The sequence below is a fragment of the Octopus sinensis genome, linkage group LG28 (genome assembly GCF_006345805.1).
Source record: "Octopus sinensis linkage group LG28, ASM634580v1, whole genome shotgun sequence".
Classification (NCBI taxonomy): Eukaryota; Metazoa; Mollusca; class Cephalopoda; order Octopoda; family Octopodidae; genus Octopus; species Octopus sinensis.
Window position 1 is genome coordinate 8,988,556 of NC_043024.1, and position 17,500 is coordinate 9,006,055.

General features: G+C 36.3%; 1 protein-coding gene across 2 annotated transcripts; it reads left to right on the forward strand.

Moving 5' to 3' along the window:
• Positions 1-1,843: 1,843 nt before the first annotated feature.
• Positions 1,844-14,528, forward strand: LOC118768319. 2 transcript variants are annotated; one of them, XM_036514542.1, is made up of 3 exons: positions 1,844-1,970; positions 9,119-13,993; positions 14,024-14,528. In XM_036514542.1, the coding sequence occupies exons 2-3, from the start codon at positions 9,126-9,128 to the stop codon at positions 14,502-14,504; spliced, it is 5,349 nt and encodes a 1,782-aa protein (XP_036370435.1). In that variant the 5' UTR covers positions 1,844-1,970; positions 9,119-9,125; the 3' UTR covers positions 14,505-14,528. The 2 variants fall into 2 exon arrangements, with proteins under 2 accessions (XP_036370435.1, XP_036370434.1); XM_036514541.1 differs by having other exon boundaries at positions 1,845-1,970; positions 9,119-14,528.
• Positions 14,529-17,500: the final 2,972 nt, after the last annotated feature.

Here is a 17,500-nt window from a genome sequence, read left to right on the forward strand (position 1 = left end):
ATACATGCATTCTTACATACATACACACATACATAAATACGTACATGCATTCTTACAAACATTCATGCATACATACAAATATGCATTCTTACATACATGCATTCTTACATACATACATTCTTACATACATACATATATACATATATACATACATACATACACACATACATACATGCATGCATATATACATACACACATATATACATACATGCATTCTTACATACATACTTTACATGCATTCTTACATACATACATACATACATACATACAAACATACATGCATTCTTACATACATACATACATACATGCATTCTTACATACATACATACATAGATACATATATTCTTACAAACATACATTCTTACATACATACATACACACACACACACATACATACAGACAAACAGACAGACAGACATTGGAACGATTATGCAGATTAACAAATTCAATACGACAGCTTAAATTTGATAGACAAAATACTTGTGTTTCGAGCCAGAGGGAAATAAATGATTGAAAATGAAAGTGTAGTGTAGATATACGAATATTTATGCTGAACCCTAAATCATACTTAAACATTAATCATGTAAAAATCTGCAGTGTTTGCTTTCACTGAGTTTGCATGTATACATACACGGGCTACACAAAAGTCACCAGACACGTTCTCTGTGATGTGGCAAGCTGGCAGAAACGTTTGTATGCCTGTGAAATGCTCAGCAGTATGTTGTCTGCCGTTACGTTCTGAGTTCAAATTCCGCCGTGGTCGACTTTGCCTTTCATCTTTTCAGGATCGATAAATTAAGTACCAGTTACGCACTGGGGTCGACGTAATCGACTTAATCCATTTGTCTGTCCTTGTTTGTCCCCTCTGTGTTTAGCCCCTTGTGGGTAGTAAAGAAATAGGTATTTCGTCTGCTGTTACATACACGGGCTACACAAAAGTCACCAGACACGTTCTCTGTGATGTGGCGAGCTGGCAGAAACGTTTGTATGCCTGTGAAATGCTCAGCAGTATGTTGTCTGCCGTTACGTTCTGAGTTCAAATTCCGTCAGGGTCGACTATGCCTTTCATCCATTCAGGGTCAATAAATTAAGTACCAGTTACACACAGAGGTCGATGTAATCGACTTACTCCCTTTGTCTGTCCTTGTTTGTCACCTCTATGTTTAGCCCCTTGTGGGCAATAAAAAATAAGAAACATTCTCTGTGAAAGAAAAGCCTGTTGTAGCTCAGGCTTCCGCTGCTAAAAGTCACTTGATGCGACCCTCAGGCATCGGTCTGCTGTCTGGCATCAACAAGTCTAGTCCTACTGCCACGTGGTACATCTCTGTTTCACAGTGCTTCTCCCCGGTTCGTTGATTTTTGCAAAGGCTGAAACAAAGGAGCAGCATGCTTCCGTGAAATTGATGTTGGGTGGACAAACACAGACACACAAATATATACACACATACATATTATATATATATATACACATATATGTAACAAGCTTCTTTCAGTTTCCATCTACCAAATCCACTCACAAGGCTTTGGTCAGCCCAAGGCTATAGTAGAAGACACTTGCCCAAGGTGCCACGCAGTGGGACTGAACCCAGAACCATGTGGTTCGTTAGCAAGCTACTTACCACACAGCCACTCCTATGCCTATATATACATATTATATATATATACATATATATATATATATATATATATATATATATATATATATATATATATATATATATATATATGTATGTACATGTGACTAAGTGCATAACAGATTATGTGCAAAGCTTGCATACGCACACAGACTCCCCCATACACACACACAGAGTCTTATCTCAAAATATAATAACCGCAAGTGTAAACATTTCCCACTGCCACCCTATAAATAGACCAAATTCAGCAGAATTCCGTTGCAGTTGCTTCAACACATTGACCGCGCAAGAATTTCCTTAGACAAAGACTTCAGGCAGAAATTGAAATCCAATCTGGTAAATATTATATTTTTTCTTCCTTTAAAACTTTATTGAAATCTATAGTTTTCAATTTTACTTGATAATTTTTAAGATTCCTCCTGTAATTTTAGTTACCATTTAAAATAATGAAATTATTTTAAACAGTGCTCAGGTGCACCACAACTTGTCAGAAAGTGCGTATAAAGCATATGCAGTAATGTACAAATGTCTGGGAAGCGAACAGTATATAAGTCAGATACATGCTTGTGTGTGTATGGAGGGGAGAAAATCAGGTGTAGTGTTGGCGAATCTCAGAAAGCATGGAAGTTTTGAAAGATGCAGTGCTCCGACAACTAACAACTGATGCCAGCAGTTTTTTCCATGCTTCAGCAACTCTCAGCGTGAAAAAATGTTTCCGAAAGAAAATTTGATTATTTTAATAATAATAATAATAATAATAAAATTATTGTATACAGTGCTCAGGTGAACCACAACTTGTCAAAAGTGTGTATAAAGCATATGCAGTAATGTACAAATGTCTGGGAAGTGAATAGTGTATGAGTCAGATACATGCTTGCATGTGTATGGAGGGGAGAAAATTAGGTGTAGTGTTGGCGAATCTCAGGAAGCATGGAAGTTTTGAAGGATGCAGTGCTCCGACAACTAACAACAGATGCTGGCAGTTTGTTCCATGCTTCAGCAACTCTTAGCGTGAAAAAATGTTTCCGAAAGTCATGGGAGCTGTGCTGTTTTCTGACTTTGTAAATATGCCCACGGGTGTTAGACAGGTGGAGTTTGAAAAGGTGCTCAGAGTTATTGTTTGTAAGATGGTTAATAATCTTATGGGTGTCTGCCAAGTCAGCTGCCAGACGTCGGAGTTTCAATGTATCATGCCCAGGGAAGTAAGGCGTTCAGAATATGGCAAATGCCTGATGGAGGGTATATTTTAAAAAATATTATCAGATTTTATTATTTTTTTTAATCAACTTACAATTTTCTAACACATTTGCATCATTAACCATTCATCAGAGCTATCTGTATATCAATTCCTCAAAGCTATTTGGTATGTGTATTTGTATATATACATTATTTTGTGAGTAACATTTTAGCATTTCAAGCTGTTGAATTTAATCCGCCTTAAAAAATTTACTTTCTAAATCCCTCGGCACGAGCTGGAGTCTGCTTAGTTTTTGTATTTTTCTCATAATACCAAATGAAACGGTCTAAAGTTTTCTAAATTGACCAACAACGTTTTTAGTTTTTGACTGCAAGAGAGTATCTATTTAGTTGTTCTGTTCGCGTTTTGCATTTGAATGTCCATTTTCTTAATATACACCTACCTAACCTACCCCGCCGCCCGTGTGGCACGACACATGACCATTAATCTCTCGAAGGTCCAGTACAGTCGTGGCCTTGCCCTTTGTTGGCTGTACCATTACCATGAGTCGGAGCACTCTGCTCTTCACTTCTTCCTTCCACAGGATAAGGATACCCTCCTTGATCCATCTCTCTACTTCTCCTTCAAACCCACTCCTGGCATCTCCTTTCAAGGTATGATGACAAAAGCTTAGCCTGATTCTCAGCATTGAGGACTCCCCTTTCCAGTGCCACTCAACAGTCTACCACTGATCGTTGAACACTGCCTGAAAATCTTTATCTCCAATAGTGTAAGCAGCCCTTTCTGCCCCATGGCGCTTTCCTTTCTCCTGTTGCAGACACATCGCGCATAATGCCCCTGTAACACCAAATGAAACCATGTCTCCACAAACACTGACACCTCCTAGGTGGTTGATTACGTCCATGCCCATCACCACATCAGTTCATTCTACCACATGGTCGATCACAATTACCCACAGCCTACACTCGCCTCCTTACGAGGGCTCAAAATCTCTCGTGGAAGTGTCACCCAACCAAAGTACAAATATATGGGAAATTACCACCTGTGTCATCTCTTGTGAAAGATAGGAGAGTCCAGTTTGCTGGACATTGTTGTAGAGCTGAAAAAGAGGTAATTTCTCCTCTTCTCCTCTTGAAGCCATCTGCTCGCGATACCAGAGGGCGCACACTCTCCTATCCTGATGTATCTCCAGGGATACAGGCATCCAGCAACAGGACCTCCGTAATGCTATGATGGACTGTGAAGTCTGGCGTAGCATAGTAAATTCCATTGTCTCAACCACGGTCGAACAATGATGATGATCGTATATATATATATATACTAGCAGTATCGCCCGGCGTTGCTTGGGTTTGTAAGGGAAATAACTATATAAGCATTTTTAGAGAGTTATAGCTAAAAAATAGCAAAAAAATGCATTAAAAATTGAAAAAAAATTAAGGTAAATTTTTTTTTAAATCGTTGACACATCGTAGATATTTTTAGAGAGTTACTTCCCTTATATAAAAGCGAAAAAAATGCATTAAAATGGAAAAATATGATGGTAAATTTTTTAAAAATCGTAGACTCATCGTAGACGCACGCTAATACCCAGAAGGGCTCGATATGAATCACGACTATAAGATACCCGCTTTTGGTTAAACTGCACCGCAAAATGTGGGAGTAGTTAGGAATCTAAATCGTAGGAGACAGACACACAACTTCACTCTTATATAAAGATGCTTTTTTTTTTTCAGTCATAGAGTTAGATTTATGAAGGTCTTCAGTAGAAAATCCTTCGAATTCTGACTCACTGCTTGATATAATAAAATTCGTATCCATTTTTTGTCAGAATTACAAATTTTGAAAACACAATAGGAACAAATTTCGGAAAAAAATCTCCCATAATTCACGGAATTAAAATTATACTTCGATTTTTGTACAAAACTGTAGTTGAAGTGTTTACGAAGTATAATACGTGTTTTCACGAATGTACTAAAGAGATTTGCTCTGATATTCTCATTTAAATATGAATAGGTAAATTCGGGCGGCTTGGTAACTATATATAAGTGTCGTCTGTTTATACATAAACACTGTTTCATACTGCAATTATATATACATATATCTATATATAATATTATATAATAAAATATATACAGAGTAAAATAAAAACCAATTTACCTTTTCTGTCCGTCCGTATGTCTTTGCAAATGTGTTGGAATGATAAGTGAGTTGAGTTTTGGCGCCTTTTTTACTAATAACAAACACACACGTGTTTGTATGTAGTTGTATGTGTATGTAGTTGTATGTAGTTGTATATGTATGTGTATGCGTGTGTGTGAGGAATGACACACACACACTCACGCACGCACACATGTACATCAATGCTTTCGGAGTGATATGTTAAAATATTGAGTTTTCTCGAATTTTGTCTTAATTGGTGGTAAAATTGAAAGAAATTTTTTATGGCATCACCAACTGAAGTACTCTGAAAAATCTTAGGTAAATTCTAATTGAAGAAATTGTGTGAGGAGTAAATGGTTATGTATTTATTTGTTTCTGTTTGCTGTGTTTTTTTATTTTTTGAGTAGTGGTTTAAATACTTTCAGTTTAGTCTTCCTCAAATCACTCTGTCGCTATTTACTTTCATTTTATTCGTTGCACACTGTGTGTGTGTGTTTGCATGTGGTGTAAACCAGACTAAGAAAAGCATTTGACACACACACCAGAATGTGAGTTTTCTGTAAATTTTGCTTAATTGGAGTTTAAATTTTAAAAACTGGACCTGGCATGACGCGATGCATTCTACTCTTAAAAATGCTAGGTAAATTGTAATTGAAGAAATCCTATATTGTAGATTTCTATAACTCCCAAAGGGAGGCAGATAAAATCTGCCTTTTATAATAAGAGATATATATATATATATACAGTTGAACCAATTCTACTATATGGCTCAGAAACCTGGATGTTATCAAAGAAGCTTGAGAGGCAGTTGGATGGAACTTACACTCGCCTCCTTATGAGAGCTCAAAATCTCTCGTGGAAGCGCCATCGAACCAAAATGCAAATATATGGGAAACTACCACCTGTATCATCTCTTGTGAAAGGTAGAAGAGTCCAGTTTGCTGGACATTGTTGTAGAGCTGAAAACAAGGTAATTTCTACTCTTCTCCTCTGGAAGCCATCTACTCGCGATACCAGAGGGCGCACACTCTCCTACCCTGAATAATCTCCAGGGATACAGGCATCCAACTACAGGACCTCTGTAATGCTATGATGGACCGTGAAGTCTGGCGTAACATAGTAAATTCCATTGTCTTGACCACGGTCGAACAATGACGATGATGTTGTGCTCTGCACCGCTATTTCTACTTTGCTGCTTCTCTGACATCTAATTTCACTGCTTCGATTGCCGGGACACTACTCATCCCCTTCCGTTGTTTTGTTACCCTTGGGTTCACGCAAGACATTGTACAGTCCATATCCATGAGGGCTTTGAACACCTTTCCTCCAACCAGGAATTTAACTATGGGCAATGTATTTCTTTACTGCCCACAAGGGGCTAAACATAGAAGGTACAAACAAGATCAAAGGGATTATGTCGATTACATCGACCGCAGTTGGAAACTGGTACTTTATTTAATCGACCCCGAAAGGATGAAAATCAAAGTCGACCTCGGCGGAATTTGAACTTTGAACATAACGGCAGACAAAATACCTATTTCTTTACTGCCCACAAGGGGCTAAACATAGAAGGGACAAACAAGAACAGACAAAAGTATTAAGTCGATTACATCGACCCCAGTTGGAAACTGGTACTTTATTTATTGACCCCGAAAGGATGAAAGGCAAAGTTGGCCTCGGCGGAATTTGAACTCAGAACGTAACGACAGACGAAATACGGCAACGCATTTCACCCGCCGTGTGAACGATTCTGCCAGCTCGCCACCTTTTCAGCTATGGGCAATGACTACATGAAAGCCTCTACTTGCTCACAGGGTATGTTTGAGGGGCAGCAACTTCCCCATGGCCTTTTCCCTGGTGTCAATTTCGAGCAATATATCCTGCCTGCCTGCAACAGTAGCAAATGGGTCCGGGCTTTGTCTCCGTGGTGTCCCTTGTTGTGTGGGCCCTGGCACCTGAAGCACCGGCCCATGAACGATTGCTGCTGCTCCACGACACTTTTCCTCTCCTCATTTTTTACTGATTGTCAACAACAGGCGCAGGAGTGGCTGTGTGGTAAGTAGCTTGCTTACCAACCACATGGTCCTGGGTTCAGTCCCACTGCGTGGCACCTTGGGCAAGTGTCTTCTACTATAGCCTCAGGCTGACCAAAGCCTTGTGAATGGATTTGGTAGACAGAAACCGAAACAAGCCCGTCGTACATATGTATGTATATATATATGTGTGTGTGTGTGTTTGTGTGTCTGCGTTTGTCCTCCCAACATTGCTTGACAACTGATGCTGGTGTATTTATATCCCTGTTACTTAGCGGTTCGGCAAAAGAGACCGTTAGAATAAGTACTAGGCATCAAAAGAATAAGTCCCGGGGTCGATTTGCTCGACTAAAGGCAGTGCTCCAGCATGGCCACGGTCAAATGACTGAAACAAATAAAAGAGAGTAAAGAGTAAAAGAGAACAGAAAATATAATTTTAGTATATTTTAAACAAAATGTCAACTTTCAAATAATTTACTGTATATATAAATAATTTTAATGTTTTAACATTTCAATTCATAAATTGTAGTAGAAGAATTTAACAGCCTATTAAGTTTTAAAAGACGATATTTTTTATATATCTTCATAGATCAGATTTAAATATTGTATTAAAATTTTTAATTGAGGGAGAAAGAGTGATAGTTATTTGAAAGAATAGATTTGTAGAAAGAAAGGTACCATCACTTTGTCAAAATATTGATACACTTGAATATTTAAAAAAATGAGAACCAGAAGTATGAATATAGCTAGAGTGTTATGCAAAGTAGAAGTGTATATATGGTAGGTAAATTCATTAAGTAGGCATTGTGTCAAGACTAAAAATGTGAAGACTTGGCAATAACTTTGGCAGTAACTCAAGCAAATTTTACTGTGATTTTGTTGTTATAGATAGATTTTACTGTAATATATAACTAATTTTTGTATTATCTTAATTATTGTACTAACTAATTATTTTTATTACGTATTTTCAAATTTCTAATTTTTAAATACCTTTCATAAACAAGAAAAATTGCTTGAATATTTAACAATTTGGTGACAGTATATTTTTCTCTCATTACATGTTTATCCTACATTAACATTTTAATGTGGAATGGCTTCTGAAAATTATTTTGCATTGTCTGAAATTATTATAAACTGTGTTACGAAAGGTATATTTAATTATTAAATAATAATGAAAAAAATGAATTTTTGTAAAATGCAAAAAATATTTTAATTGAATTATTTTCAGTTTTAATAAAAGCTAATATTTTCTAAATCTAAATATATTATTTGAAGTTTTATCCTTAGCTGTAATATTTTAAGTAAAAATTTTCTTCTTCCATATTTTACCAGATGTAATAACTTGTTCTGTACTTTTGCAGGTTTATAATCTTTTTGCAGGTTTATAAGAATATTATTTCTTTTGCTCACATTTTTCCATGTAATATATGCATTGTTTGTGTTTTTAAAGTAATGAAATGAACATTTCCTCCCTCAAACTATAATATTGGGTTGTCCGGAAAGTTCGTGCCGATTTATAGTAGCTTACCTTTCAACTTATTTTAGAACATGGTTGAGTCCGTAAAATAGGATTTGCCTATACCTCCATATAGAGCACAATTTAAGCTATCTTTTTGTGGAAGAAGGTTTATGTTCCTATAACCTGTGTTAATTCTGTAACCCTTTAAAATGGAAGATAAGAAAGTTAATTTTCAGCACTTGATGCTTTGGGAACCAGACAAAAATTGCTGCAGCTCGGCTGGGATGTGTTACCCCACCCTCCATATTCACCAGACATTGCTCCTTCGGATTTCCACTTATTTAGGTCTCTGCAGAATAGTCTTAATGGTAAAAATTTCAATTCCTTACATGACATAAAAAGATTCCTTGATGAATTCTTTGTCATGAAACCACCTGAATTCTGGGAAGAGGGTATTTTCAAGTTAAGGAAAGATGGAGACACATTGTGCAACACAATGTTTCACATTTGGTTGATTAAAAATGTAATGTCAAGTATTTATTGACCTTTTTCTTTCCTTTAAAGATCGGCAAGAACTTTCCGGACAACCCAATATTCTCTTAGAGCTAAATGTTTTCCTTACATTTCCTTATAGAATCATTATGGACGACCCAAAAGGAAATACTCCAAGAACATCTACTACTCAGAAAAGTGTTTCCCGTGATCCAGCAACAAAAAGTGACGAAAGAGTTGAAAAGAAAAAACGGAGAAATGAGAGAGATGAAGGTTCCGGATCAAGTGACGAAGGACATGATAGTACTAGCAGGTCTGTTACAAGATTCAAAGCATATAAAGGCAAAGGAAGCAGAAAGGAAACAGAAGTGATACAACAGCAAAAAGCTGTACTACACAGATTTGAGTCTCAATATCGCTACTGTGAGGCGTTTATGCAAGATATATTTAAGGAGAGTTACCACTTCGAATGTTTGGGATTAAGTGCCAATTCCATTTTGCAAAATATCAAAGAGAAAGTCAGGATCTTGCTGAAATATATGAAAAATCATAATATTTCTATTGAACAGGACCTTGAATTGTTTCAAAAGAAACTTTATGACATATTTGTGAATAGCAATCCATACAAATACAAGACCATTGGTGTACCGAAGATAGACAAATTTCGTTCTGTTTGTCCGGTTGGAACCAGAGAAGCAAAGATTGAAGAATCAGGGGAAGATGTGTGCAATATTATATCAAAAATTATTGTCTTACAAGATGCGGTGGTAACATATTCCGAACTTTGTAAGACAATATGTTGTGCGACATCAGATAAAGGCAGAAATGAGGTTCATTGCCCGTCTTCTGTTACTGATTTTACCAGAATTGGTCAAAAGTCTGTTCTGGCTACACTCCCCTTTAGACAAATGATTCTTATTATCAATCCTTCTAGTTTAAAACTGAAAACACTTTCTTTAGGTTTTTATATGGTTTCGTATTTACAACATTCTACATTTATAGGTGTAGAAATGTTTGGTAAAACCATATACCTTGTTGACTGGGATGATAATGAAATTATCGAACAATTCGTTACCAAAGAGTTACCTGCAGATATTGCTGTAGGATCACAGAATAACCTGTTAATATCCTTTACCAATATTAACAGAGTTATTTGTTACAATCTCAATGGCCAGCAGTTATTTGAGGTAGAGGTCCATTCTCTGGACCTTCCAACCAACATCGCTGTGTATCAAAACCATTTTTATGTCCTCCAGGGACATATTATTTACAGAATTTCAGCTACAGGTGCTGTTTCAAAGAGAGAAATTGGCAGGAGATGTCGGTATATTTCTGTTGGCAAAGATACCATTTTCTTGATTGATTATTTGTGTTTTCCTCATACTATTAAGACAAACAAAGACTTCTGGTCCAGGTTGTCATACAGCCATCAGCTACATAGCCATAGTTTGAACAACTATATCTATACTGAGGATTGCAACAATATCACAAATATTCTACCTATGACAACATCTTCTATACTGATCATCTACAAGAATAAAAAAGCTATATTTTTCACTGATATTGGAGGGAAAATTAGCCAAAATAATTTAACTTTTGATTTCCCTCCTTCTATATTTTGTAAACTGAACTCAAACAGCTTTCTGGTCTTTCATCGTGAAATGAAAAGACTTCAGTATATCACATGTCCTGAACTAAACAAAGGCCCTTTAATAAAGGTTCACGCTGATTATATTAAAATATGTCATATGGTATCAAACAGGTGTTTAGCTCTGACTACCAGTGATAATAAACAGGAGATACATATCCTATTGATTAAGGAAGACAAAGTTGATATCATTGAAAGAATTTCTCTGGAACATGATAATGTCACCATTGCTGCAACTCCAATTAATTTTGTAGTCCTAGACAGAAGGAAAAATAAACTGGTATTTTATTCCGCTTCTAGTGAAAAACTTTTTGAAAAATACCTTCAATTCTACGGCTACCCCCATCACATCCAATCTGACAATATTTATTTTTATGTTTTCTTCAAAAAAGAGTCTGTTGTGATATGTTATAATATACATGGAGAAATTAAATGGCAATGGAAGCTACCTTTCCCTGTTCACCCTCACATTGCTATTTTCCAAGGAACTGTTTACGTGCCGGACATTGAACACAACAGGGTTCTTCTTTACGAGTATTATGACCAGTCTAGCTGTCGTTTACACGTAAAAACTCCTTACATAAGAAATCTGAATATACGACTTAAAGAAAAAGAGAATGACAAAAAAACTCTGATTGTCGAAATATGCCATCTAGTAAATGGACAGTTGGTGGTATCTGACATAAACAGTGATTGCTTGTTATACATTTCTAACGAAGGAGAGATTGTGTCTAGATTATCTCTGCCATCGACAGCTACAGATATATGTCGATGGGATTGTAATCAGATAGGTGTCACATTACCCCTAGAGAAACAATTACAGGTGATTGGAAACCTATCAAAGACAGTTAGAACCATATCGTTAAGTCACGCTTATGTAAAGGTGTGTAAGCTGGGTAAAGGTCACATTGTTTGTTATTCTGATAAACCATCTCAATTAGATATTTTAGCCATTAAAAATTATAATCAGGTTGAAATGATTCGTAGAATTAATATCCCTTTTGTAGTAAAATCATTAGAAATAGAAAATGAAACTCTAAATCTATTAATTGTTACTAGGAATAAAGTATTTCAGTACAACACTTCTATTGATAGTGTTGGCCATAGTTGTAGGAATAGTATTAAGATGATCCCCAGGGATTTCCTGTCCGGAGTAAAACACTCCCTTAATTTCTCTGGAGGATGTATTGACAAAATGTTTGTGTATCTGATAGGCAACAACCGTGTGCTTGCTATAAATGACCATAACTTGGTGGGGAGAGACCACATCATGAATAATCAACTTATCTTGTACATTGACCTGCTAGATGTATTTTCTAGAAACATATGTGTCGGTGAGATGTGGTCTTCTACATTATATGTACAGGATATGACAGTTTCTGATAAAGCTAGACACGTTATTGTCCCTCCAGGTTTTGGAGATGAAAAATTAGTAAGGATTGATTGTCTGGTTATTACTGAAAATAACCTGATAGCAGTGTATGACAGTGAAAATAGAAACATTAAGATATTGACATTTGACGGTCAACTTCTGGACTTTATCAAATTGGAGATTAGTACCAAGTTTAAGTCCAATATAAATATGTGTCGATGGCAGTCAAACACACTGATTATTACGACTGGTGATAATGATAATAAATACCAACTGTTGACATTAAAAGTGGAATTTCCATTGTCATTGACAATTTACCAAACTGAAAATGAATATGAATTTATCGCTTCTTTGTCAAACAATCAACTGGCGTGTCATAGACGGGGAGAAGCAGGTACTTTGTATGTCATTGAAATTGATGAAGAATTTTTGACTGTGAATAGAATAAAAAAATTGGATGCAGGTGGGATAATAATAACGAGCGGCATAGATAACGTCCATGATATTATAACTGATGCTAATGATGTCATCATTGTCAACAATAAAAGGTACTTTGTTTTCTTCAACACTGATGGTGAACATCTACATTCAGTTAGACACTATATGGATTATTCCAGTATTTCTAACACCATGACAACTGATAACTGTTATTTGTATGTCCATGGTCGGTGGGAAAGATATTTTGGTGACAACAAATATAATAACATTTTGTGTTTCACACAAACTGGTGAATACAGCAGAAGATTTTTGAATGACAGAATTTATAAAGATGAAGTAAATTTCAGTAGCATAAACTGTAAAGGACCAAGGTTTGTTGGAAGCTGTTCGAACATAAATAAATTGTATGTTGAAGGTTTGTTTCAAGTTAAGCGAGAAATCTTCCCTGTTTCTCGTTTGCTAACAGACAAATGTCCTATTCAAGTAAAAGACATTGATATCTCTGATGAAGGAAAAACGATCGTGTGTGAGAAAGCCAATAATGGAATTGTTAAAATATTTGATAGAGATGGGCAGATGCTTTGTCACAAAGATGTTAGAAGTTTAGTTGGTGGTGTGTGTTTTACAGGAGAAAGTGACATAATGGTTACAATTCCTAAACGACAAGAAATATTTCAACTGAAGCAACAAGATCTGGAGAAATATAAAGTTTGGCAAAGTCACGTACCTTATGGTGTAATATGGAGAGCAGTGGCAAATATTTATTGGTGCGTACATATTAACTTGATTGAATATCATCGCATAAAGATTGATGGTGACCAACTGAAGGTTCTGGAATCTTTGTCATTATTAAATCTTGATTCTGGTCTTCATTTCCCTTTCATTACATCTCAGATGAACAAAAAAATATTCAGTCATGAGTTGATTAATAATCTGGAACAGAGTCGGGGAGATGGAGAAGGAAGAAAAGGTAAATCAAATGAAATAGTTAGTAAAGGTAGATTAAAGGTGCGATGTGGTAATTACATAGCGGAGAGTATGTCAGGAATTGAGGAAGTATCAGTGAAGAAACTGCCATATAGAACAGCAATGGTTCCTCTTTCCATTCCTACGGTGGAAGAACCTGTTGATTATCATTACAAATATGACAGTAACGATAGTAAATTAATTAAGTTGTACGACAATTTCAGTGTGTTCATGTTTAGAGACACAGTTACATTAATCTGCACAACAACAGGTGACATACTTCAGCAAAAACAACTGCCACAACAACCATCGAAACAACCACCATCACTAGATATATGTCGGTGGACAGGTGAACGTTTCATAGTCGTCTGTCGTAAACGACTGATGGTCTTCAACAGGGATCTCTACCGTTTAAAAACCATCAACACTGAGAAATACTACAACAGGATTTGTAAATACAATGACAATCAACTGGTGTGTGGTGGTATTTCTTTTAGCAGGGAAAGTTACCGTGTCTATGTAGATGTACTTGATATTGATATTGATAATGGGACGTGTGAACGTAAGAATGAAATGTATAGTGAGGTGGTGAAGATGCGGGAGTGGGAGGACGTGGGTGTGTGGATGCGGATGCTGATGAGGAAGGAGGTAGGATTGGGTGTGTTGGATATAGCAGTGACATCTAGTGGTGATGTTGTTGTTGTGAAGTGGAAGAATGATAGTCAGGATGTCGTTGTCTTGTGGTACAGGGAAAAATCGTTAGTCAATAGTATATGCCTGCCAAAATGTACAAATTACCTGAATTTTAAACACAGACCCTGTCTAACCACACTTGGTGACTATGTTTATGTAACAGACAGGCTTAACAATATTTATCAAATACCTGGAGATATTCCACACCAAACATCAGAAGATATTCATAAATACTTATTACTCAGGACGATGATAACGAAGTCTTCCAAGTGCTTGGTTTTGATATTTCAGACAATTCTTTCATGGTTTTTGGAATTATTGCAGGACGCCAGTCTTTTGCTTTCTTTCATTATGAAAGATAAACGTTCTCATAAATATTGGGTTGTCCAGAAAATTTGTGCTGATTTATAGTAGCTTACCTTTCGACTTATTTTAGAACATGGCCTTCGTATAAAGCACCATCCGATTGTGGCCGTTGCCAGCCTCGTCTGGCCCCGTGCCTGTGGCACGTAAAATGCACCATCCAATCGTGGCTTTTTGCCAACCTCGTCTGGCACCTGTGCAGGTGGCACGTAAAAAACACCTACTACACTCCTGGAGTGGTTGGCGTTAGGAAGGGCATCCAGCCGTAGAAACATTGCCAGATTAGACTGGGCCTGGCGCAGCCTTCTGGCTTCCCTGACCCCAATTGAACCGTCCAACCCTTGCTAGCATGGAAAACGGACGTTGAACGATGATGATGATGATGTTGAGTCCATAAAATAGGGTTTGACTAAACCTCCATTTAGAGCACAGTTTAAGCTATCTTTTCGTGGAAGAAGATTTATGTTCCTATAACCTGTGTTAATTCTGTAACCCTTTAAAATGGACGATAAGAAAGTTCATTTTCGGCACTTGATGCTTTGGGAACCAGACAAAAATTGCTGCAGCTTGGCTGGGATGTGTTACCCCCACCCTCCATATTCACCAGATATTGCTCCTTCGGATTTCCACTTATTTAGGTCTCTGCAGAATAGTCTTAATGGTAAAAATTTCAATTCCTTGGATGACATAAAAAGATACCTTGATGAATTCTTTGCCATGCAACCCCCTCAATTCTGGGAAGAGGGTATTTTAAGGAAAGACGGAGACACATTGTGCAGCAAAATGGTTCACATGTGGTTAATTAAAGATGTAATGGCAAATATTTATTGATCTTTTTCCTTGAAAAATCGGCATGAACTTTCTGGACAGCCCAATATTAAGGTCTGTTGTTGCTATTGTTACTGGCTTCACTTAGGAATTGAACCTGCTTCACTTACTTTGTATTCTATACACTAACAATTATTGTTGTAACATTCTTCAATGCACTCTACGAGTTTGTGAGTTAATGAAGTTACATAGTAGCTACATCTGCTAAAAATAGCAGTCAAATCTTATTAAAATATATTTATTTAAATTATTTATATATATGATGTAATGATACTTAAAAATGTGAATATCTTATATAAATAAGTGCTAACGATGTATTAAGTTAATTATTGAAAAATAAATTGTTTTGATAAAGAGAAAACTTGTATTCAATTTTTACATACCTTACATACATTTCATCCCTGTCTCCCTCTCAAACACACAATCTCAGCAACGACCTTTTCCAACTAACACTTTATCCTGAAGAAGGCGTCTTCACCCCAGGAATATTGAAAAACAAGATAAACACCTGTGTTCTGTTTCCTTTCTTTTTGCAGTTTACATTGTAACTTTTTGCCTTCTTCCAGCCTTACACAACGACCTTCTTTAAAATACATTTGTGTGTGAATGTGTACACCCTTCTCATTTTCCCTATTTGTCTCTGATGATGGAATATCCCATACTCTGGGATTTATCAGAAACAGCTGTAAGACTTTGAATATTTTTTTTCTATGGCTGTGTGGTAAGTAGCTTGCTAACCAACCACATGGTTCCGGGTTCAGTCCCACTGCATGGCATCTTGGGCAAGTGTCTTCTGCTATAGCCCCAGGCCGACCAAAGCCTTGTGAGTGGATTTGGTAGATGGAAACTGAAAGAAGCCTGTCATATATATGTATGTATATATATATATATATATATGTGTGTGTGTGTGTGTGTGTATGTGTTTGTTTGTCTGTGTCTGTCCCCCTAGCATTTCTTGACAACCGATGCTGGTGTGTTTACGTCCCTGTCACTTAGCGGTTCAGCAAAAGAGACCGACAGAATAAGTACTGGGCTTACAAAGAATAAGCCCTGGGGTCGATTTGCTCGACGAAAGGCGGTTGCTCCAGCATGGCCACAGTCAAAGGACTGAAACAAGTAAAAGAGTAAAGAGTAATGACATGCATGACTTGAGATATTTGCCTTGCCTTAATGCTTGCTGTTCTCTTTAACCATTAAATACCCGCTATATCAGAAATCTTCAACGGCTCCATAAGTACCGTGTCGGCTGTAACCTTATCGCCCTAGCAATCCGTTAAAGCACTTACCTACCGTGCCTAATCATTTAGATCACCTGTGAAATAAACCCCCATATTTTGTGTGTATATATGTATATATGTATATATATAACCTTGGAGTCCCAGTAATCCATTACAGTACTTAAATAGTATAATTAATCGTTTATATCACCTGTGAACTAAACCCCTATATTTAGTGTATATATACACACACATACATACATATATATACACACATACATACATATATACACATACATATATATATATATACACATACATATATACACATACGTACATATATATGTATACACATATACATGTACATACATATATATGTATACACATATACATATACATACATACATATATATATACATACGCATACATATATATACGTATATATATATATATATATACAATACACATACATACGTACATATATATACATATATATATATATATATATACCGGAGTATACACATAAATGTGTAACAAGGTGGAAAAAAGAGTACTCAAATACCAGTGGTAGACTAATATGCTTTATTTAAAGTTTTTGCTAGCAAAAACTGTCCGATGAACGGCAACGGGAAACTCAGAGTAACAGGTTTTGTTGAATTTTCTGCTGCTATAAATAAAGTATATACATATATATATATATATATATATATAGATAGATAGATAGATAGATATAACTGAGCAGTTTGGCAAAAGACACCAATAAAATAAGTACTAGAGCTTTAAGGGTGGCTCCAGCATGGCTGCATTAAAATGACTGAACCCCCATCCCATGCCAACATGCAAAACAGACGTTAAAGGATGATGAGGGCATATATATATATATATATAATATATATATATATATATATATATATATATATATACGAGCAAAACGCCCTCCCCCCGTCCAATAGACTGTGCTGAGTTGTCAAAAATTTAAACCAAATTTTCTCAAAACAA

Bases quoted from the DNA above. Each gene is read 5' to 3' on its own strand.
- LOC118768319 (XM_036514541.1), top strand. From the start codon at position 9,126: ATGGACGACCCAAAAGGAAATACTCCAAGAACATCTACTACTCAGAAA.